At 40.5% G+C, this 25,278-nt stretch overlaps 1 protein-coding gene across 1 annotated transcript in view; it reads left to right on the top strand.

The window, feature by feature from the left end:
• The first annotated feature begins 459 nt into the window (after window positions 1-459).
• Window positions 460-25,278, top strand: part of E2F7 (E2F transcription factor 7) — a 46,480-nt gene continuing 21,661 nt past the window's right edge. Inside the window, exons 1-7 of the mRNA XM_004472943.4 lie at window positions 460-685; window positions 1,420-1,512; window positions 9,168-9,443; window positions 13,891-14,059; window positions 18,098-18,388; window positions 19,808-19,966; window positions 21,402-21,536. Of these exons, the coding sequence (XP_004473000.1) occupies window positions 1,420-1,512; window positions 9,168-9,443; window positions 13,891-14,059; window positions 18,098-18,388; window positions 19,808-19,966; window positions 21,402-21,536 (1,123 nt within the window). The 5' untranslated portion in view covers window positions 460-685. The remainder of the gene's footprint in view (window positions 686-1,419; window positions 1,513-9,167; window positions 9,444-13,890; window positions 14,060-18,097; window positions 18,389-19,807; window positions 19,967-21,401; window positions 21,537-25,278) is intronic.

Below are 25,278 nucleotides of genomic sequence, written 5' to 3'. Positions count from 1 at the left end.
ATTGTGCATATCGTTTTTCCAAACTCCATCTGCTTTACCCTCCCTAGGCTGTGCCCGCGGTCTCGGGACGCGGCAAAGTAAGGGTACACGAGCGGGTCTTTTATGCATAACAAAAGAGCCCTCCTCCTCTTCCCTCCCCTGCCATCCCGCGCCGCCCCGCGCCGCCGACCGCCCCCACCTAGACTTCCCGCGGCCGCTCGGGCCCGCGTCCTAGCCAGGAATTGGCTCGCAGGCCGGGAGGTTTCCAGGTACCCGGAAGGGGGAGGGGGTCGAGGCGGCAAAGATTGGGCGGGTGAGGGCCAAACGCGCGACCCGGAGCGCCAAGACTCCGAGGGGCGGCGAGCCCGGGCCCTGCCGCCGCGCGATTGGCCGGGGCCGCCCCGCGGGCCGCCACTGATTGGCGGATTCTCAAATTCGGTCTCAAGGCGCCAGAGGAGGTGTTTTAGCGGGGACGGTGATCCCGAAGTGGAGTCTGGCTGGGCGGGTCGGAGCCCTGGCGCTGCGCGGACACCGAGGGGTCCCTGCCAAGGCAGGGCACTCGGAGCGGGGATCCGCACGCCTCGCTTTCCCCGTCCGATGTCGCCGCCCCAGCCACCCTGCTGCTGATCGCCGTACCCCTTTCCCGCGTGGGTGCGGGACCGTGGATGTCCCAGTGGAGGCAGGAAGCCTCCTTAGCAGAGCGGGAGTAAGTAGCGTGCAGTCCCTGCACTGGGTGAGAGCGGGAATTGGGGGTAGAGTGGACGGAGGGGGGTGTCCACGGGGAGGAGTCCCCCTCCCGTTCGGGCTGCCAGCCTGCCACCCCTCCCCTCCCCCGACTGTCTGGGGAGCGAGGTGTTTCTGCCGCAGGACCTGGCACGCGGGGTCTGTCCTCCGTTCCAGCTCTCCCTTCAGCTGGACAGCAGAGGGGACCTGCCCTGCCTCATGATTTAGGGGTTTCATTGGGAGGGTTTAACCTTGGGGTCTGCCTGGAGGCCTGGGAGGGGGCTGCGCTAAACGCTGAGTGGGTTTGGTCTAGCGATCAGGTTTCCTTCCCCGATTCAAACCCCTCAAAGCCGGATTCCTTCCAGTTCTTTGCGCCAAAATTAACTGACCTAGAAGACCCTGTACTTTCTGACAGATTTGCCCAGCACCCTCCTTGACTTGGTAACTTTATTTTGCCCTGTTACACTTCATAAAGAATTCCTAATATTGTCGATGACTTTCTTCTCAGACTTTCAGTAATTACTAAGCACACTTTAGGCGTCTGTGTGTGGGCATGTGCGTTTTAGCGCCGGGGGGTGGGGTGGAGTGGCTACACTCTTGGAAATTCTCAGGACCAGTTTAGGGAGGGGAAGTTCATGTCCATGAACAAGTAATATTTTCATCAAATGAGAACATATCTAACTGTAAAATTGCTTTTTAATATAATGTGCCTTACAGATGGAAGTAAATTGTTTAACACTAAAAGACCTGATCAACCCCAGGCAGCCGAGACTAGAATTTGCAATTGAAGATGGAGAAAATGCACAAAAGGTAAGTGCACATGAAGATCTTAAGCTCTCCATATTTAGGATTGTGTAGTCTGATTCAACTGTATTTTCTAACATGCCACCTGTATTTGTCTTATAAATATAATAACTCATTTTGATGAATACCGTAGAAATATACTCTTAAAAATTGAGGCATCCAAACAATTCTTGTTGCATTTCCATTCTCATTCATTGTGCAGTGGAAAAAGAGGCTAGGTTAGATGTACTTTTGGAACCATCTCATATGGATAAAAAATATGCTGGATGCTGCAGTCAAAAGTTTGTAATAGGTATCATTCTCAAGCATGGATAAGTGAATGTTTGTAGGAATGTGAATCCTTAGTTCCCAGGCAAAAAGACTTTTGTTACTATAAATGCTAGATTATTTAAGTGCTGTGAAATGTAGTCTTCATACCAATGAACCAGCTCCCTAAAGGCTATTCCAGTGCCACACAGGAAGCTAAAGTACTTTTTAAATATTTTACAATGCCACTACTAGTTACCCTCTTTTTTTGCACAACTGGTGATTAACAGCTGATTTACAACACTGCAGTTGTGTTTTCAAGAAATATCATGAAATAAACTTGCTATAGGTCTTCTCCATCACCTTCATCTCATCAGCACAGTTGCACAAAACCAACCAATGCCCTACCAAAAGGATGTAATAACTTGTTAGTGGGTGAGCCTCTAAGCATTTTTAGGCAGAGGAAAATAAGTTTAACAAACCCAGTTTTAGAAACTTTGAATATATATCTATGCAAAGCAACTTCCTTGGGCACTGAACTTCTCTGGACCCCTGATCTTAATTTTAGCCTTAACATCAACAACGAAACTGCCTTATTGCAAAGCACCTGTTACACAGGCTTTTGAAGAATACTTAACAATTGTTAACTTGTGAATAGGTATGAAATTATCTGTATTTCCAAATAGGGTTTTGGGTTTTTGTTGTCTTTGTTGTTGCTTTTGGCAGCATTTGATTATCTTATGAAAAGAAGTATAGCAAAACATTGTTTTAAGGAGAATTTTTTTTTTTTTTCAATTATTGAAAATATATGATGGTGGAAATGCCCAAGCTTAAATGTAATGCAGTTTTGGCTTTGGAATTCAGTTTTGGCCTTGGGAGATTCAGAACAAAACTTTTTTTCCTCTTAATATTTTTGATGGTACAGCCTTGAGAATGTGTATATATTTATATAAAACCTAACTATGCTCCAGTTCTTTCCTTCTGGGTCAATGATTTTTTTTTTATCAAGTAACTTCACAAGGACACTTCTACTCTAGTTAGCATCAGAAAGTGCTGTGTCCACTTGAGCTTTCACATTTTAACTCAAATGGCTCAAGAGAATAGAAGAAGTAGTTTAAGTGTTTCAAATAGAAATTATGAGTAGGAATTATTTCCCATGTCATGGAGAAGATGAGATGAAAGTAGAGTGCTCTGCAGAAATACTAGCAGGGGCTTCTTTTCATTTCACATTGCTATGAAGTAAAAGAGGGGTGATCTCTTAAGGCTGATGAGAGCATGAGGTTTGAAGTCAGAGACACCTGGGTTAGAGTTCCTTCTCTTCCTTTTATTGCTGTGTGACCTCAAGCAAGTATATTTATTCAGTCTTCCAAGAAATAATTGTTTCAGATGCTGGGGATACGATGGTTTAATGAGTCTCCTAATCTCTCTAAGCTTGTTTTTTTCCCTTCTATAAATTGGAGCTAATAAATAGCATCTCCCCTTTTTGTAGATTACCCAGTGTCACATACTCTTCACATTGTGCTAAATTAAACTGACAGCCCAAAGAACAATACGATGCATGCTAACTACCTTCAGTTGTCCAAGAGACTTTCAGAGAACCTATATGTAAAACTAACAGAGAGTGGGTGTAGCTCAGTGGTTTGAGCGCCTGCTTCGCACGTACAAGGTCCTGGGTTCAATCCCTGGTACCCCCTAAAAAACAAAAACTATTCTGTGATTTTGTAAGTGTTATAGTAAGTGTGGGACCAAAGTACCTTGGAAGAACAGAGTGGCCAGGGAGAGTTGGAAAGCCTTACAGAGGAGGTAACACTTGGGCTAAGCCTTAAAAGATGAGGAAGTTCAACCTGCAAAGAAACAAGATTGAGTGAGATGAACATTTTAGAAAGAAGAAACAACCCAAGCTGTGGCTATTCAAGAAATGTTTGAGAAATGCAGAATGGCCAGAAGGTAGTTGTGCTGAGTTATTCTTTCTTGAATTCCTTCTGAGGAATATCTGGAATGGTGTCCTGCTGAATCAGTTGGGATTCAGAGAATTTATCTTTCTTGACTGACTGCGTATCGGTCAAGATAAGTGAGAACTGTATGATATATGTATATTCTTACCACTCGTGAAGAAACTCTTCTTTAGAACATAAAGGATTTTTCTACCTCAGTTACACAGATTTACTGTGCCTGGTTATGGGTTTATAAGAAGACTCTCTTAATTTGTTTACAGTGTATTTGGGAAAGTGTAATGTAGAAAATAGATGGTTTGGGACAAAGATGTGAACAGTCAAAATTGAGGTGTGGTAGGGTTTTGTGAAGAAGAGGAGGTCACACTTGTGTTAGGGCTTAAAGCATGACTGCTAAGACTTAGGCAAGGAGAGAGGAGGTGAACCAGTAAAGAAATAGGAATGTGTTGTGTATCTAGGACAATGCCCTGACCTGGTGAGCACAGGTTTTCTTTGAAGGTCATTCACTTCTTTTGAAAGTGGTTGAGAAAGGTGAATTCAGTTTGGAATATGTTGCTACCTATATGATTTACTGGTTTAAAAAAAAGATGGAAGAAGTAACTGGTTGTCTGACTTTGGAAATCTTGAAATGTCCCCAACCATACTCAAACTTGGGAATTGTCAACATACAGGTTACTTTTAAAGCCACGTGCATGAGAGTGGGTGAACTATCCCAGAGGGAGCAAAGAGTAAGAGGGGTGGAAGGCTGAGCACGGACTCATGCAAATTGTAAGAGCAGAAAAAGAGGAAATAATGAAAGAGATTGAGAAGTAACAGACAAGTAGGAAGAGAACCAGGAGGGAATGAGTAGCATCTTAGACACTAAGGGAGCAAAAAATAGTCAACAGTTGTTACTGCTACAGCGAGGACCAGTAACATATCCAGAAAATTGCCATTGATTTGGCACCTAAGAGGCAGCTGAAGTGAGAGCTGGGGCTTAGAATCACACTGGAGGTTTGAGGAACCACTGGGATTGAGCAGGGAAGGTCCTTCGTGTGGCTCACTCTTTCTAGTAAGTATACTGAATGTAAGAAAAGTTGTTAGTCAAAAGCTAGAAGTAAGAGGTAGTCTTTGTGACAAGCCTAAAATGAGTAGGATTTCTGACACCAAAACTTGGCCAATCACTTTATTTTTATGCGTGTGTGGTTTATTTACTTATTTATTTAATGTTACATTTAAAAAATATGAGTTCCCCATATACTCCCACCCCCCTCACCCCACTCCTCCCATAACCACAACCTCCTCCATCATCATGGAACATTCTTTACACTGCTGCACCACATGGTCTATGGTCCACATTATAGTTTACACATTCCCCCAGTCCCCCAGTCCCCCATGTATGGGAGGACATACAATGTAACTGTCCCTGCAGTACCACCCAGGACAACTCCAAGTCCTGAAAATGCCCCCACATCACATCTCTTATTCCTACTCCCCACCCTCAGCAGCTTAAAGGGGAGAATCTGACACAGGACACCCTTCTAGGGAGTGTGTGAGTGCTCATTTTGTCATAGTGGGTTATATCATTGGATGGAGACCCATTAAATGAGAGTGAAGGTATACCCACATCCTGGGGAGGACTGATGTTCTCAAATAAAGGGAATTGTATCTCTCGAGAGAAATGGTGGCTCCCAATGCATTAGGACAGTTGTGCATGTCAAGCCCTCAACATTGTTGCAAGTATCTCTGAACATGGCCCTTCAAACAATGAAGAATGATTGTCACTGTGGGCCCTGAGGGGAGAGGAAAGAGGTATTGAATAGGTGGAATCAGTATAACGGTGGGGCAATGGAAGTATACCACAAGATTATGCAAGGGTGGATATAAGACATTTTAAATTACACCAAAAATGTATAGGGGCCTTTAGGCTAAAATGTAAATCATAATGTAAAACATAAGATGACTAAAAAATTAGAAAATTGTATAATCTAAAATATAAACCACAATGTAAACCCAAGCGTAACCTTGTTTGAAAGCTATTGTCTCAATATCTGTACATCAGTTGCAGTAAATATAGTATGAACATGTAAAAAGATTATTGCTGGGGAAGGGACAAAGTGTCTGATGTTGAATACATGGCCAATGGCTTTAAAGAGAAAATGATGGTGTGAACAAAAAAACAGCTCAGATGTCATAAAGTGCATGGCAGTTTTGAGGAATAACGAGTGAACTGTTGGGGCAGTGTATGGGATATATTTGAGATGGAACTGGAAAAGAGGTGGCGAAACATCATCCAGGGCTCTGACAAGTCTGATGACTATATATTTGAGGTAACATGATCAAAGCTCTATCTGAGACAAAAGCAGGACTAGAACCTGATCTTTTAACTACTAAACTCTTTCTATGTCAGCATACTACCCATTTATCTATAGTCAACATGGTGGTATTAATTATAATAATTATGAACATTTGTATAGCACTTCACAGATTACAGCCTGCTTTCATATTCATTATCTGATTTGATTCTCATAGCAACTCTCAGGCAGGTAAGCCAAGGTATATCACCTCCAGAAAGAAGCAGTTTCATTGATTACGTTTCCCCCATGCTTTCTAATGAAGGAAGTGATTTCCAGGGTGTTGTGGATTAGATTTCCTAGCCAGCAGACTGAGATAAGTTTAGAGTAGTCCTGAGTGGGGGCAAAGGAGCCAGGCCTTTTCATGTCCGTGCTCCTTCCACCAGCCCTTGGGTACAGGCCTTCTGGGAAGGGGCCTGACCTTGAGTGAGTCAGCCCTCTTCAGCCCAGATAATCCCGCTGAACACCTCCAGTGGCTGGGAATGAGTCATTCTGGGCGCATCACAGTGTCCACTCCACAGCTGCGCAGCCTTGCTAGCAAGCCTTGAACAGGGACACTTCAGTCAAAGCATCTTATTTTATGGACAAGACCACGAGGGCCCAGACAGAATGAGCAGTTTCTCTGGGATCAGAAAAATACAAACAGCTGAGATAAAAACCCAAGTCTTTGAATTCCTCCTTTAATCCCCTTTCCTCTGCCCTATACAATATTAGAATAGCAGGAGAGACGACAGATGGATAGGATGTGACTACATTGCAATAGACTTTGTGTCCAACTGAGGTCTCAGAAAATAATTTGCTTGGCTTTTTCCCTGCTACTGCAGAGGAATAATAAAATGATAACCTGCCATGCGATTAGCTCCCCTCCAACATTAAATATCACTAAATTATGTTGAAAATACCATATCAACATGTAGGAGGAAATGGTCAGTTCTGAATTGCTCTGTAGGTAGGGAAATATTAGAAGTACAAGTACTATGGAAGCAGTAGAAAAGAAGGATAACTCTGTCCCTCTCAGCAAGCCTTGGCTACACCCTTTGCCATTAGGACACCTCTTGGAATAACTGAATAATCAAGGCACATTATTCTTTGAGCGCCTGCAATGGGCAAGGAATTGTGCCAAGCGTAAAACAACTTATGGAACTTGCTCCCTGATATCCAGAAGTTCATGGTCTCATTAACAAGACGAGGCACATGGTCAGGAAGTTAAATGGCAATATGATGTGCTGTATTATGTTAGCACCAAGTGCCAGAACAAATGGTCATTAAGAATGGGAAAGAGGGAAGAAGATAATAGCTAAGTTTTATTGAGTGCTCACTATATGCCAGAAGTTATTCCTAAAACCTTCGACGTTGGTACTTTTATGAACTTCATTTTCAGTTGAAAGTATAGTGAGGTGAAGGAACTTGCCCCATGCTCACACTGCTGATAAGTAATAAAGGCAGATCCTGAACTCTAGCCTGTGTGCCTGACCACTTCCCCATATTGCCTCTCCTTAGATGCTAGTGGGGATCAAAGTGGCCTACTAAGGTATTTTTTGTTGGAGCCGTGAAGAAAAAAATTCCAGTCTTTACTTCTGTTCCTCAGCTGTTCCTTGCATACCAATTATTTTTTACACTGAGTGAGGCTGTATGTCACCTTGAGCAAGTTATTTAACTTCTCTACCTCAGTTTCTTCATCTGTGGAATGGAAAAATGATAGTACCTATCTTACAGGGTTGGATGAGGAGTTAATATATGTAAAGTACAGAGAACAGGGCATGGCACATAGCAAACACTAGTTCACTTAAAGACTTCATCGGATTTGCACACTAGTAGGGACTTGTTAAGAGATGTAGATAGATTTCCATACTGTTGGCTAAATGCTCACTACTGCTGTGGCATGAGAAATAGGCCCCCCATCTGCCCTTCTCACTTCCTTTTGAACTGGGGCAGAACCTCGGCTGTGGCTAAATGGTGGCTTCTGCTGATCCGAGGCGCAAGACTTGGCCAGCTAACACAAACTCCAGATTCTCCCAATCTTCTACCTCTTCACATGTTGTGCAATTATAGGAAAGCACTTAAAAAAAAAAAAGCCTAACTATTCCATTGCTCAGCGAAAAAGCCAAGCATGCAGATACATGTGCACAAAAGGGATTTAACTCATCCCCCTTCATAGCTATGTAAGGAACTATGGATAGAAGGAATTCTCTGAGGAAGGCAGAATATTTCAATTTTTGAAAGATAAATGCGTATTTTAGGGGAAAGAAATTTGTTTAATCTCTTGGTAGTTCCAAAAGTGGGCTCTCTATATTTAGTCCTTTGTCATAATCCAGAATTAATATTTTCTTAAAATTATCTAAGACAGGGCTGCTCAGAATGTGGTCTGGGGCAGGTGCTAGTCTAAGGACAGAAATTGAACGTTGAGCACTTGGAAACTTCTATAGTGATTGGATGTTGTCACTGTAACATCTAAACCTATGATCAGAGTAGAGACCAATTTAAGTGTTGTCAGACTTAAATAAGTGTGGCACCTGTGGCAGGGTTGTGTATTAATCATATGCAGTAAGGCCACCTGACCATATGTGGGAGTTTGGAAATTAAAAAAATTAAAAACCAGCTCTTCCACAATGGATAGTTTGTGAAGCACTGCGGGAGAATCATATTAGACCTCTCTAGGCTTGCTTGAAATTTTTTCATTGGATGTTGTTCCGTTAACTGGTCCTTACGGCAATTACTTTATTAAAACTGGTGAACATTGAACTACAAAAGTATAACTGCTCTTTGCTGGTTGGCACATAGTTGTAAATAGTGTTTTAAAAATATGGCTCTCAGAGTAATATTTCTCAACCCACATTTGCCCAATTTACTTCATGACTTCTCTCACAGAAATTCTATGAAAAATATGTTTAAAAGGAGTAGCAAATTATGTTCCAGTTTTTTAATTGAAGCCACTCTTAAATTCCCATTAACCCCTCTGTCTAATTTTCATTACTCCTACCCTGGTATTTATTCTCCCTGAACATATGGGCTTATTTGTATTTTCATGCTTTAGTGAATGGCTGAGCCCTCCCACAGTGTGAACAAAGTATACTCTTAGCTGATACTTACCTTTTCTCATTCTTGCTAAAAGCTCTCTTTTTTTAAATAGGAAAATATATTTGTCGATCGATCAAGGATGGCCCCAAAGACTCCAATAAAAAATGAACCAATTGATTTATCGAAGCAAAAAATCTTCACTCCGGAAGGAAATCCAATTACTCCAGTTAAGCTTGTCGACAGGCAGCAGGCAGAGCCATGGACGCCCACAGCGAACCTGAAGATGCTCATTAGCGCGGCCAGCCCAGACATAAGAGACCGAGAGAAGAAAAAGGGATTGTTCAGACCCATCGAAAATAAAGATGATGCATTTTCAGACTCTCTACAGGTAAACAGGCTGTGCTCCTAAATGTTTATATGGATTTTTAAAAATCCACTTGGTTATTAAAAAGTAAGAGAATTCTGAAAAAAGAATTTTTCCATTAATACTGTGCTAAAAGCAGTATTAAATTAATGTCTTTACTTATAACTGAAATGGAATTCACATTTTATCTTTTTTCATAACAAATACTTGCTTCTTTGTATACTTTCTTTACAAATACACATGTAAAAATGAGAAACTTTTTTTTCTCGAATAATGGTAAAAGCCATCTTTTAATTACCTGTCTTGTGGAGGCATCAGAGCTATTTAATAATTAGCATATTGAAACTTAAAAAGTGAAGTCATCAGTCAGTAGTTCTCACTCTCCCATCAAACTTTTTCCCAGATTTGCTAATTAATTTGAGTTTCTTTACTATTTTTCCTCCTTTTGGTGGATTTTTTTTTTCTATTAAAATTGCCAGAATGAAGTGATTGGGAACAGAGAAAAGAGAAAAAGATTTAATTCATCCCTGAATTACAGTTCGACATTTCTATAGCAAATCTGCTATATACTTCGTTGTAAATTTCTTAGAACAGATTCCTGAATGTAACTAAATACAAAATATCCAATTTTGAGAGTAATTCTTTCATACTTAAAGCCAGAAAAAAAAATTCACAACTCCATTTTTAAGCCCAGACTGTTCTTTTGCTTCCTTTCCACTTTATATTTAATGAGGAAAGCGTAAGAGGCTTGGTTTCAGAGAAGTCAGTGACCCCAGGAAAATCACTCTGTCTCTGCACCTCAGTTTTTTCATTTGTCAAATGGGAATCATAACACCTGCCCTGATTATTTTAGGGTTGTAAAAATTAAATGAAATTAATTATTCTTTTTACTGTCAAAGGTGTATAAATATTAGTGTTAGTTTTTTATTTTCTTAATAAAATATAGCAAAGTGAAAATCACCCAATGGGAATTATTAGTGGCCTCTTTGACAAGGTAATATTACTGATATTACTTTGGTAGAACAAGCTGTTTAATTTGCCCCTAAAAAAATTTAATTTTTGGTTTTCTACTCAAGCTTTGTAGGGGGATTTTAACTCATCACTCATCTACCAGTGTCCCTTACTATAAGAAATAAATGCCCGAAAAATTGAGTAGCCTTTAAAAAGCCTCATAATCTTTTTAAAATGTTGTTCCTTAATGCACTTTTACAGAATATTTGATAATGTAAAATATATTTGTCATATTTGGAAGATCTTTAATACCCCATGAATCTATCTCCCAACTCCCTCCCTCACCCCCCCAAAAAAATACAGGAAAAGAAAATACCATTAATTTACACCAGCCTCCTTGAAAATGTCACCACTATCCTGAATGTGTATTTATCATTGCCTTGCCTTTGTTGTTTCTTTTAAAACCACTATCATGTATGCATATGCCTATGTAACAGGTTGCTTAGGTTTGATTTGATTTGGTGGCTTATAAGCTTTGCAAAATTGAAACTATACAGTATGTAGTCTTCTGGGACTTGGATTTAGCAATCAGCATACATCAAGATTTGCTTATGGTTTTACATGTAGTTGCTATTCTGTCATTTTCACTGCTGTAATATTCCATTGCATGAAGATACAACTATTTATTTATGCATTTTCCTGTATAGCCAATTGGTTCTTCCAGATTGGGGCTAATTTGAACTATGCTCCTATAATATTGTACGTATCCCTACATATGTACATGTACATATACAAGAGTTTCTCTAGAGGGATGGTACTCAAGGTATGGTCTGGGGACCTCTGAGGATCCCTAAGACTCAGGGGTTAATACTGTTTTCATAATAATACTTAGACATTTACCTTTTGAGCTCCCAGTCTTTCACAAGTGTATACTCACTTTTTCAGTGACTACACGATGTGGAGATTACAACACATCAATTACAGAGGCAAACATGAGACTCCAGTGTCTTTGATTAAGCCATATACATAAGAAATTTGAAAATATATATATAAAACAGTGCCACTTTTCTCTTAAGAAGTTTTTGTCTTAGAAAATATATTCATAAAAAATACATTTCATTTATTTTAACATAATGGACTTGCTTTTGTTATTTTTTGGTATTTTTAAAGTGAGTTTTAATTTCTAATGTGGTAAATATTGATAGATAAAACCCATATGAACAAAAAGCTTTTTGGGATCCTCAGTAATTTTTAAGAATATAAAGGCATCCTGAGACCAAAAGGTCTGAGAACCACTGTTTTAGGATGTATACTTAGTTGTGGAATTGCTAGGTCATTGGCTATGTCACATTCTCAAGTGAATGCCAAAAGATCTTCGAAAATGGTATTGGCTTCCTCCAACAGTGTGTAAACATTTTTTGATCCACATGCTCTCTGATGCTTGAAATTGTCAAACTTATTCATTTCTGCCAACCTAGTGGATATACAATTGTATCATTGTGGTGCTCATTTGCTTGCCTTGATTACTCATGAGTTTCAGTTTCCTTCCACATGTTTACTGGCTATGATTTTTCCTCTTCTGTAAAATGTCTATTCATTTTTTATGCTGATTTTTATTAGGTTGTTTTTTCATATTGATTTGTAAGAGTTTACTATATATTTTTGATAGTAAGCCTATATCAATATGTTTCACACATAAATATTCTTTCAGTTTGGTGCTTGTCTTTTCACTTTATGTTGTTTCTTGATGAACTAAAGTTCTTAATTTTAACATAGTCCAGTTTATCAATTATTTCTTCTAAGCTTGGTGCTTTTCTGTTGTTGTTATTCTTTTTTTAAGAAATTCTTCCCTAATCCAAAGTTAGAAAAATATTCTCCTATAAATTCTTCATTTGAAATTTGCTTTATGTACTTAAATCCTTAACCTATTTGGAATTGACATATATAGTGTAAGTCAAGGATACAACTTCACTTTCTATATGTATAATCAATAGTCTCAGCACCCTGTCTTCAGTGGTTCTTCTTCCCTCAGTTGACAATATTACCTCTGACATATATCAAAGTTCTTTTTATGTATGGGCCTGTTTCTGAACTCATTTCTGTTCCATTGGTCAATTTATCCATCCCTACACCAATACTATTTTATATACCTTGATATCTGGTAAAGCAAGACCTTCAACTTACTTTTCTTCAGAAATGTTTTGACTCTTCTCATCCCTTTTCTTGTTCCCTATATTCCTTAGGTGGAATTTTGATTGGAACTGCATGGAGTCTGTAGAGTAATTTGAGTTGAATTAATATCTTCATTGTACAGAGTCCTCCTATCATGAAATTAGTGTGTTTCTCTGTTTTTATATTTCTTTTAGTATTTTATGCAAATAGATGTATTCCTAAAAAACTTATTGTTTTCATTGCTGTTATAAATATCTTTCTCTTAATTTTTGTTCTGTTACTGTTACATAGGACTACAACTGATTTTTTAAAAAATATATTATCTCAGATTCAGCCCACCTAGCTAAATTCTTTTATTAGTTCTAATAATTTGTCTGAGATGCTCTCTAATATTTTGCGTAAACAGTCATATCTTATGCAAAATGGAAGTTCTGTTTCTCCGTCTTAGTCCCTATACCTCAATTCCTTTTTCTTGTCCTCGTGTCCTGGCCTGTCTATTAAATGTGGTGTGAAAGAGGAACTGTGATAATGGACATTCTGATCAATTTTCTGATCTTAAGAGAGTGCTTCCAGGGTTCCCCATTAGGACAAGATTTTGCTGTTGAGATTTCATGGATAACACTATTGAATGAAAAAAGTTATCCTGTTCATAGTTTCCTAAGGGCATTTTTGAAAATCATGAATGAGTGTTAAATTTATCAAAAAGCTTTTTCTGAGTCTAAGATAATCGTATCATTTTTTTCCTTGAATATGTTCTTTATGAAACCCTTTATGTTCTTGTGGGTTGATGAGACAAGGACACATGTTTAGTGTACTGACAATAAGAAAGATTAAGGTAGGATAAAATTTAGATGTTCCTCTTCAGTTTCATCAACCCTTGGTAATTAAACCAAAGGACTGTGGTGATATAATGCAAGCCAGTGCATCTCAACTTTCTTAGGTATCATTCACAATCTTAAAAAAGCTGATTCTGATGCAGCAGGACAGGGATGAGGCCTGAGATTCTACATCTCTAGCACATTCCTGGTGATGCTAATTCTACAGGTCCACCTACCACACTGGCAAAGAGGGTATAACAACCTATAAATGTCTGAATCTTTTTTTTCTTCTTTTAAGCTTTTAACCAGTAGACTCAGCTGTAGATTCAGCCTCAGATTGCAACAGAGAAAAAAATTAATCCAGAGAAGGCAATAGGTAAAATGTTAAGAAAATTAGTTTAGGAAATGTTATTTTAACCAGAATCTAGAATTGGGGTGTCCTCCCAACTGTACAATATTAGCTATTACAATTTCTCCATTAAGATGTTAACTGTGACATCTTCCCCTTCCCTTCTGTCTGCCCTCTGTAGCTTGATGTTGTTGGGGACAGTGCTGTGGATGAATTTGAAAAGCAGAGGCCAAGCAGAAAACAGAAAAGTTTAGGACTCCTGTGCCAGAAGTTTCTAGCTCGCTATCCAAGTTACCCCATGTCAACAGAGAAAACTACCATCTCCCTAGATGAAGTTGCTGTCAGTCTTGGTATGTATCATCAGATTACCCCGAGACGTGTCTCTAGTTATAGTGGGAAACCAATATACCTAGGCAGGCCAAAGACTTTATATCACGTGACAGTGGGCGCTCCAAAAGCGTCAGGGCAAAGGAGAAGGTAGAGCTTCCCTCTGCCCTCACCAAATTTCTTTTCATTGTGCATAAAATCCCAGGAAGATTTCTAGTCCAGAGAATCAAACCAAAATTTGGTTCCTATAACCTGAGAAAATATTTTTATAAGAACTTACAATAAAAATTAATATTTCATATTTTAATTTCATCTTTATTTCAGACAGACTCAAAAATTGTCTAGAAATATCCTGCTCTTTATTTGTAATAATGCTTCCAAGCATTCAGAACTGTTATTTCCCTTATAAAGCAAGATTTGAGAGGAAGAGTGTTATGTTTGAAGACCTGTATTCTGATAGTCACAGCAAGCCTGCCAATTCAGTAAAAGCACACCTAGAAATAACTCAAACAACCAAACCTTATAACAAAGAGGAATACATGTGTTCACGTGGCATGGAAGTGTACAATATGGGGCAATGTGTGGGCTATAAATATGTATAGAGCTGCTTCAGAAGAGACCCCTAGTGGGCATAAATTGCATTGGTTTCAGTTTGAACATATTGTTAAACAATTAAACAAACAGAAATCAAAATGCATAGAAAGTGAGTCAGGGTGCCCTCTTAAAAAATAAGGTTTCACATACAAAATAGGGAAAAGTTCTGAAGACATTAGCTAAATAGATTTTGTGGCAGATGAATCTGAAGTTTCTTTATTAGTTCTATTTCTTCCCATAGCCTAGAAAAATGTGCCCCAGACTGTCAATCTGAGTTGTTGAAGCTGATGGCTAAAACGATTTGAGTTGTTAGAAACTGACACAATGAAGAGGTAGTAGTTATAACAGGAAGACTTGGGGCTGAGCTTTAGGTCAGCCAAGACTGGATTTGAAGTCCAGCTGCCCAATTTACAGGCAATGAGAACTTTAACAAGTTAATTAACCTTTTCTCATCTGTAAAATAGGGACTGTAGCTACTATCTTACAGAGCTTTAACAAGATTTGAGTACAATGTCAGTAACATGCCTAACTCGGTGCCTGGCATGGGGAACTCTTAATTTTGTGAAACAATTTCTACTCCGCTGTTACTAGATGTATACCCACACACACACACATTTACACACACACAAGCTGTCCTCTGAATCTCTATAGCTAGGAGGAGGAAATACAGTGCTGGGGTTGCGAAGCCATTCTGGAACCTAGAAGTAGAATATAGTATTCTGGAATTGAAAGAAGGGGAAAGTGAGCCAGCTGGAAAAGACATGGTATAGAGCCAGTTGAGGAAGAGGCTCTTAGAAATTGTTCTTGTAGAGAATAAGGGTAAAATGACGGCTCATCCAGTGTTCTTCTCATTGGGGTATGTGAAGTCAACTTTCTCCATATAGCCAACTCCCATCAAAGGGCTTTGTACTGATGCTAGTATAGAAGATTGGAAGTTGGAAGGCCACTTGCAAATCCCTAGGGAGGACAGGAAAGTCGAGCCCTGCTCAGAGTTGCTGCTAGGCATTCTCCAGATTGCTCTGTTATGGCTGCCTGGAGCAGATTTTTACAACAGCTTCCCAACACCTCACAATCCCCCAGATCTGCCAAATGAGTGTGCCATCTCTCTTCATAATGAGGTCAGGGTCCCTTTCTGGAAGCTGGGTTAATGGTACCCATCACTTGGGGTTAAGTCTAAACTCCCTGCTACATCCTAGGTTATAAGCTATAAGACAATATTTTAACCAAGGTTGAGCAGAGCATTAATGTTGCATTGTTTCCCAAATTCTGGTGCCATGGTCTTAGAGGTAAGAGGGTGTGACTTTAGCCAATGGAAAAATAACACAGCCTAGGAAACTGTTTTATTGGGCTGAAAGGTTCTTCTTGAGTGCCATCAGGGACTAAGGAAAGCATGGTAACAATTGATAAATCCTCAGTGTAACTAATGCCATGAACTAGGATTAATAGGATTATCTTGTCACAAAAGGGAAAGAAGGCTGAATGCCAGGGAAAACCTTCCTGACAAAGCTCCCAGAGTAGCCTGTAGGTCTTGAAACCTGTAAAATAGGAGCCTTTAGTACACCAGCTAATAGACAAGCAAACTCAGTCTAGACTGCAAAGATGAGTGATGAAGTAGGCAAATAGCTGCCCCATTTGTCTTTGCCAGCACCACTGACTAAACATGCACTGTGCATCTTAAGCATCATCTTACTCTGCAAATGCTCAGACTCTTTCTTGAATTTCCCTTCTCAATATGTCTAGCCACTAGATGGAGACTTAACAGCTTGGATCAAATACATAATGAAATAGCCAGGCATATGGCTGGCCCTGGGGTGTCTCGGTTGCATTCACATGACATTTCTAATGGGAAGGTTTATAGAATGTTACATTCTAAACAAGATGTGTTAATAAATGAAAACAGACTGGAATAAAGAACCAGGCCAGTCTGGACAGGGGACTGCTGACTGCTTGCCTCTGCCAGCACCTTCCAAGAGGCATCTGGCACCGAAGCCTGAGCTTTGAGGGTAAGGAGCCTTTCAAGGTCATGAGGTAAAATGTTCTGATTGACTGTGAAATGCCTTTTCATGCATGTGATAGAACTTCCTCTCAGCTCTAGAGTTTTCATTGTAATTGGGTCTATTTTTTGTGTTAAATCTTTGAAGGGCCAAAAGCTACATTCACTGAGTCTGCCCCGATTATATAACAGCCTCTGGCAAGTGAGCAATAAGAGAACATCTTTGTAGCTGAGCAGGTTTTTTGGGGAAATGGCTGGAGGCTTTTATTATGGATATTTAGATAAAAGCAAAGGGGGGCAGTGTATTCCCAAAGCCAAAGGGCCTCTTGCACAACAGGGTACGTCACAGATGTAAGATTTTTCACATCTGTTTCTACAATGACCTCTTAAGCTAGCAAGGATTTATCCAATGCCATGCACAAAGTATTTATAAAATAATATGCAAACAGATAAAGTGAACACTTATTGGGGTCCCTTTGAATTTATTACTGCATTTAGTCCTCATCATTTTATGAGACAAACTACTTAAGTCTGGAAGGAGTAAGTAACTTGCCCAAAATCACCCAACCAGTAAGGGAAAGAAGGATTCAAATCTAGGCAGTCTGACCCCACAGCCCCCACTCTTAACCCACTGTCAATATTGTTAGGAAACTCAAAGGAAAGGTCAGCTCATGAGTCTAACTATTTGGAAAGTGTTGAGGAAGTAAGAAATTGATGAACTTCAGAAGCAGATTGTATAGTAGTTTCTGTGCTTTACTGTTGGGCTATTTGGTAGGATATGAATGGGAGCACAGTGAGAATTGTCATTATCTGTGGTGGAGTAAACAGAGACTCATGTATTCTTCCAGCCCAGGTTATGGTTTCCTCCAGGAAGCCGAGAAGGGTGCCCAAGCTCTTGATTTCTGAGTTTCCTGCTTAAAATAGGGAACAAAATATTTACCATCTGTTTCCCTTCCTGGGCCACTAAGCAAGTTAGCAAGGTAGTTTTCTTTTTTCCTTCATTCATACTCCAGGAAAGAAGAATATTGTCCAATAATGAAGTATCCAGTATTGGACACAACTTAATTTATAGTTTGCATAATTAGGACTACAAGTCAAATTCAAACCATCTAGCATTCATCAAGCATCCATTAAAAACACTATTATATGTACTGCTCAATGCTATCAGTTTTAATGTTCTGAAATGTTTATGTGGTTTGCCTAACAGGTCTAAAGAAAAGTTGCTACGCTGTTTCTGGAACACAGATGGAACTATCATTCATCTCTAAACAGATGTTTTATTTATTGCGGTTGTATCTCAAGAAGAAGAAAGACAAATAATTTCTGTTGCTTGCATTCTTACAGGTTGAATTTGTTGAGTACCCACACTTGCTGGGCATTGCCTTGGGCATCATTCAAAGTAGTTCATAAGCAAGGTCCAGGCCCTCAGGGAATTTATCTTCACTATGTCTTTTGGCTTCCATTTTCCAAACAGGTGTGGAAAGGAGACGCATCTATGACATCGTAAATGTGCTGGAGTCACTACAGCTGGTCAGCCGAGTGGCCAAGAATCAGTATGGCTGGCATGGACGGCACAGCCTGCCCAAAACCCTGAGAGACCTTCAGAGACTAGGGGAGGAGCAGAAATATGAAGAGCAAATGGCATACCTCCAACAGAAAGAGCTAGACCTGATAGATTATAAATTTGGAGAACGTAAAAAAGATGGCTATCCAGATTCCCAAGATCAGCAGTTATTGGATTTTTCTGAATCCGACTATCCCTCTTGTAAGTCCGTTATAAAGACATGAGTAATGGCACAGGGTCTCTTCTAGAAAAGATTCACTGCTAAGATGGGAAGTGCCAGATTGACAGCCCTGGAGGAGGATACCCTCTATTCTCTCTTCTAAAGGAAGGAAGACAGATGGCTCCCAACTGGGCTGCCCAGTCAACCTCACTTAAAGCTGTCTAGTGGCAGTTCACTTGGTATTTGCATGTTTGGACCAAAGCTCACTAGTGGTACTCTTGCTTTAGATTGATAGTCCGTGCTGTTTTCTTTTTGTGACCTTGAAGTAAAATTTACCCTGAAAGAAGTTATCTTTGCAAAGAATTCCATTTTCTAAAATTATATATTGAAGTAGATTTCTTAGAAAAGAACCCTTTCACCAGAAAATGCTAATAACATAGACAGCCCCTTTTTCATTTGATGGAGAATTTTTTTGACTTACATCTGCATTGCTCTCCACCCCTTCTACCCTCTCTCCTGCCTCCCACCAACTTACATTTATCAGCACTTACTCTTCCTATTTTAACCATTGATTTTCATCATTCTTACCCTCCTCCCCATTGCTTAGATGATAAAGTGCAAATGTCACTCACATTTCACTTGCAAATATAAAAAATAAAAATGGAAAAAAAGGTGGGCCTGGTTTTCATTAAATTCACTACCTCATACCTTTTAGTTCCACCACATGAGCCAGTACTTATCCTAATAACCCAAAGAGGCAGCCATCTCTTGAAGATGGTTTGCCTGCCATCTACAGCAACTCACATCTAACCAGCATCTCCTATTTATTTTTAGTTTATTAATTCACCTACTAAATCTAAAGAGAATTGGAGGAGCTGGGCACCTGTTTTGCTTAGGGTATATTCTAGCTCTTGTGGGCACAGAAATTAAAAATGGAGTCCTTGCCTTTGAGGAGAGAGTGGATATTCTAAAAGCATTCCTGATAGCCTCCTTATCCTTTTACCCTTCAGCATTAGAAAAAAAGTTGCTTCAGGAAAACCACACCATGGACTCTATTATATGAAGTATGAGTATAAAGCACTAAGAGTGGGTTAAAATAAGCACTTCAGGGTTTATGCCTACCACAGAGCAATTTTTTGAGCTATAAGAAAATTGGAATTACTTCTTTTTTTTCTTAAACCTTTTATTTTCAGATAATTTCAAACTCACAGGACAGTTGCAAAAATAATGCAAAATCCATAGAGAACACTGACGTTCTCCCTTTTCTGCCCCCCATATATCCAGATAGTATTTTCTTTATGAGCCAACTTTTATGATGCAAGTTGAATAAGCTACTGTGTGCAACAAGAGTGATCTTTCCAGCTGCGAGTTCAGAGCTAGACAGTTCCAGTGAGCGGAAAGTACAGCCTCCGTTGTGGTAAATTGTATGTTTTGATGCTTTTCTTTCATTCTCTTTGTAGCATCTGCAAATAGTAGAAAAGACAAGTCTCTGAGAATTATGAGCCAGAAGTTTGTCATGCTGTTCCTCGTCTCCAAAACCAAGATTGTTACTCTTGATGTGGCTGCCAAAATACTGATAGAAGAAAGTCAAGATACCCCAGATCACAGTAAATTTAAAAGTAAGAACCTTCACCTAAATCCATGTATCAGCACAAAAAGGATGGGGTGGTATATGTTGTTTTCTGCCTCTGAAATTTAAAATGTATATTTTTTGAGTGAAATGCACTCCTACCTGCACTCAGAAAGGTTCTTACTGCTGAGAGAGGTAAGGTCATCCCATACCAGAATTCTCATTACAGCTCCATCAGATACCTTTCCCTCGGCAGTTACAGTGGACGGTGAGAAGCAGGACGCCAGTCAGGGAGGGTGTCAGTTGCTTTGCATTTCTCTTGAGTTTTGCTACCTCCAAGACAGAATGTCTGAGTTTTCTTTCCCCTTTTTCCCCCAACCCCTGCATACACCTCTGAAGGGTGGAGATGAAAGTTGTCTGCAGGTAAGAACCTCCAGAGGAATAGCCAGGTAGGGCCGGGGTGGTGGGACACAGCTGCTGGGCCAGGGGAGAGTCTTAGTTTCACACCCAGTGCATCTTCCATTGCTGTGAGGGCGCGCATCATGAGCCGAATGCCTTCGGCTGCTGGCAGCCCTTTCAAGCCCTTGGAAGCCATGAACTCAACATTCTGTAGTATTTTTCCCCCTCAACTGAATTATAGCCACCCTGTGGGAGAGGTGGCTAAATTAAACCAGCCCTGTCATGACTGGGAAGAAAGCTGCATCTAGGATGAATGCTTGATGTTTCTGGACAATGATTAAAGCTCCTTTGCTTGATCTTAGCCCTGAGGTCATTTCATGTTTCTTCCTACAAATTGATTTCTTGAATAGAAAATGTTTGGAAATCATGTTCTGAGGTGTGTTTCATCCTTCTGAGCTTCTCCTCTAGTACATGCACTTTCAAATGTCTTTCCCAAAGCCCCTTAAGACTTTGGGAATGCGGCTTCTCTCCGCATTGGGTGACCAGAATGCCAGGTGAGAAGCTGCACATCTTTAGCAGTTATGCTTTGTATCCTTGAGTCCTAGGTGTCCTGTGTGCCCAGGAGTGTCACCTAGCAGGAAACTCTGGGGAACCCCTGTCATTTCCACAGCCGGTGCTGTCATATGACCTCCTGCTGGGAATAACTCCAGGATCAGCTTTTGACATGCCATCTATTAGAATCATATTTACTAAGACTTTAATTACATCCCATTTCCCTCCCTCGGTGTGTTTGCAATCTGCCTCTCCCTGCTCATCACCAGGTGCATCTTGTAAGAGGTGTGACATTGTGGAAATGGAAGGACACACTGACCTTCCTTTAGTATGTGTCTTTACACAAATCCTGTGTGATTTAATGGCAATCCATTGTTCTCTTCATCCCACTCCACTGCTTTCCACTTGAGGGTTAGATGGTGGCCTAGAGAAGTTACCTATCACATAAAGCTCTAAGTATATATGTATACCTACCACTAAAACATAATAGTGTCACAAACTGTGCAACCATAATTGTGTTTTATGTCTTCAAGCAAAGGTACGACGCCTTTATGACATAGCCAATGTCCTGACCAGTTTGGCTCTGATAAAGAAAGTGCATGTAACAGAAGAACGAGGCCGTAAACCAGCTTTCAAATGGATTGGGCCTGTGGACTTCAATGCCAGTGGTAAGGTGGCATGGTTGTGCTAGAGACCTATTTTGTTTATAATTCCCAGTTCCTTTTCCAAATCTCACATTTGCTAGATATTGCTTGTGCTAGGGACCTGTTTTGTTTATAAAATCATACATATACTATGCGCTGAGATGGATTTTCTCCTTCATTTCTAACCCAAGTCACATACAAAAGCAGATTAGTGACTTTACTCTTGGAATGTGAGCCTTAACCTCCAAACAATACATACTGGTCAACTCGCACCAGTAGTAGGAACAGGAGATGGAAATATTTGCAGCTTATAGTTTGGGAGTTTCTGCAACTTTAGTACTGAGTGTTTAAAATGACACTTCTTTTGAACTTTGGTTGTTTCATCATTAACAGGAAAATATTTTGTTTTTTGTTTTTAAAAGATTTATTTATTTATTTATTTCTCCCCATCCCTCCATTATCTGCTTTCTGTGTCCATTCACTGCATGTCCTTCTGTGTCTGCTTACATTCTCATTAGGTGGTTCTGGGAACTGATCCTGGGAACTTCCAGAGTGGGAGAGGCTATCATCTCTTGTACCAACTCAGCTCCCTAGTCTCCTGCTTCTTTTATTGTCTCTCCTCTGTGTCTCTTTTTGTTGTGTCATCTTGCTGTGCCAGCTCTCCACGTGGACCAGCACTCCTGTGCGGGGCAGCACTTCTGCACGTACTCCATGCAAGCCATCACTCCGCACAGGCCAGCACTCCACGTGGGTCAGCTCACCACTGGGCCAGCTTGCCCTCATCAGGAGGCCCTGGGCATCAAACCCTGGACCTCCTATATGGTAGAGGAGAGCCCAGTTGTTTGAGCCACATCTGCTTCCCTTGTTTTGTTTTTAATTCCAGATAAAATAAAAATTGTTTCAATTGCTATCACAAAACTAGTATGTGGTCAGATTGCCTCTAAATATAGCATGAAAATAACACCTTTTGTGCAACTTATTTAAAAGCTTATAGACGTCATAATTGTACCAAACTAGAGTATAAGAGGTTATTGTCTTCTACTTATTTCACAGGTAAAATCTTAGCAATCAGGGCTAGGGCCTACTATACCAGCTACTTTACATATAGTTGTGCTGCGTGAAGAAAAGGCCATTTGAAATCATTTTTTAATTGCCTTTCCAATTTTTTTTTTTTAAGATTTATTTATTTATTTCCCCCCCTTCCCCTTCTCCTGCCCTGCTGTTTTTGCTGTCTGTGTGTCTTCTCTTGTCATTTTCTCTCCTCTAGGATTCACTGGGATTCGATCCTGGAGACCTCTCTGATGGGGAGACAGGTTCCCTGTCAATTGTGCCACCTCAGTTCCTGGTATCTCCTGCGCTTCACCTTGACTCTCCTCTTGTCTCTCATTTGACACATGAACATCTTGCTGTGTGACTCACTTGGCTCAGGGCACTGGCTCACCATGTGGGCACTCACTTGGGGCGCGGGCACGCTTTCTCTTCTTTTTCACCAGGAGGCCCCAGGAATCGAACCCAGGTCTTCCCATATGGTAGGTGGAAGCTCTGTCATTTGAGCCACATCCACTTCCCGCCCTTCCAATTTTGATGTTAGTGATATAAATTCATGCAAGTTAACCCAAGCTTATAAAAGATAAAGCTCTCCATCTTTCATACTGTTTGTCATTCAATTAGAATCTAAATGAAACCACTTAAAGACAAGTATAATTCAACCCAGCAAGTACTTACTCAGTATGGACTGTACCAATTACTGTACTAAATGCCATGAGTCTCAGATGTAAAAATATGTAACACAGTCCCTGCCTGTCCGAAATACACAACTTTGTCGTTTTCTCCTTATTGGCCTTTGGGTTCTTCTGTTCTTTTCACCTGGGAGTCCCTCTCCTCCTTTCCTACATACAAATAATCTCAGCCTTTAAGACCTGTCTCAAATGTCAACTCCTCCATGAAGTTTTCTCTGATTACTCAGCACAAATGATGTCTTATCTGAATTATTGCCATGTAGTGCTGTGATCTTGTGTTCAGTAAGCTTCTGTTGAAGGTATACAGTTAGCGAACATTTGAAAACTAGAGAGCAATTTCAGGCTAGTCAATGTGGAACTAGTTGTAGGAATTCAGAGAAGATACAGTTTAGGTTTTGATGGGCCATGGGGTTTTGGAGGGACGGGGAGCCTTTGGTGTCCCCTGGTGACAGCACTCCTCCTTTTAGGACTAAAACCTGTAGACCAGCAGAGTTTGAGGTTGCAGGGACAGGAAGCAAAACTTTTCCTAGTGGGTTACTAGGGGTAATAGTGATTGGTACCACTCCCATTTCCACCCCTTGATTCCTGGACCCATGGATCCTGGTTATGGGAGAAACAGCACCATAGAGTGGACACTGATTGAGTTGAAGGAACAACATAAGTAATAACAAATCTGGTTTGTGTGGGGGTGACCAGCCACACCAATTAAAGTGGAGGGCATAGAGTAGAGAATTATGAGAAATATAATTTGATCAGTTAGAACCACATTTTGGAAAACATCAAAAATTAAGCCAAGAAATTGAACTAGAGGTAATAGACAAGTGACAACGGGATTCTTGGATAGAGAGAGGAAGGAATCAAAAGTGTTGGTGTCATTGAGGGAAATAAGGTAGCTGGAGAGGTGAGTTCGTATTGAGAGGCTAAGGACTTCGCATATACTTAAGACCAGTAGGACAGCAACTGGGAGAATTCAGTGAGCTGTCATGGCAGAGAGGTCAGGTTATCTCAGAGGACCATCTGCACTGGAATCTCTGGGATGCTTGGGTACATGCCAGGGCCAACTGAATCAGGGTCTTGGGGACAGGGGCCAAGAATCTGGATTTTTAACAAGCCTTTGGGGTGAGTCTTATGCACACTAAAACTTAACTTCTGGATTTGTTTTTTAGGTCAAAAATAAATATAAGTTCTAATGTGAATAAACCACTAGGAATAGAATCATCTGCAAGAAGCAATAGTTGAAACAACAAGATTGGGCAAGAGTTTGAATAGAGAAGAAAAGGAAAGGCAAGGAGCAAAGGATAGCATTTGGCAATGTCAAACCTTAGAAACAGGAAGGGAAGAAGAGCTAGAAAATGAGATAGAAAAACAGACAGAGAATAAGTGGTCTGCAGTGTCATAAGTTTCCAAAAGGCAGAAGAGGATGAGGACAGAGAGGATGGTTGGGTTTGCATTAAGGGTGTCCTTAGTAACCTTAGAGCACGCGTTTTGGTAGAAAGATGAGAAGTGGAGTGGAGTTAAGACAGTAAACAGAACAGGGTCTTCAGTGTAAGTTTTAACACAAAAGAAGAAAGACGTAGGTCAGAAGTAGAAAGTTCAAGTAAAAGGAAGCAAACTGCCTTGTTCTTTCCAGTTTCAGGAGACCTAATCTTGTTTAGAGGCAAAAGAGAAAAATCCCTTAAAAAGAGAGGAAAGTGGGAAGCAGACTTGGCCCAGTGGTTAGGGCCTCCGTCTACCACATGGGAGGTGCACGGTTCAAACCCCCGGCCTCTTTGACCCGTGTGGAGCTGGCCCATGAGCAGTGCTGATGCGTGCAAGGAGTGCCCTGCCACGCAGGGGTGTCCCTGCGTAGGGGAACCCCACGCGCAAGGAGTGCTCCCCATAAGGAGAGCTGCCCAGTGCGAAAGAAAGTGCAGCCTGCCTAAGAATGGCGCCACCCACACAGAGAGCTGACACAAGATGATGCAATAAAAAGAAACAGATTCCCGTGCCGCTGGCAGCAAATAGACACAGAGAACAGACAACCGGGG

This window comes from Dasypus novemcinctus, chromosome 12 (genome assembly GCF_030445035.2).
Source record: "Dasypus novemcinctus isolate mDasNov1 chromosome 12, mDasNov1.1.hap2, whole genome shotgun sequence".
In the NCBI taxonomy this organism is placed as follows: Eukaryota; Metazoa; Chordata; class Mammalia; order Cingulata; family Dasypodidae; genus Dasypus; species Dasypus novemcinctus.
This window is presented reverse-complemented; position numbering and strand designations above follow the sequence as displayed.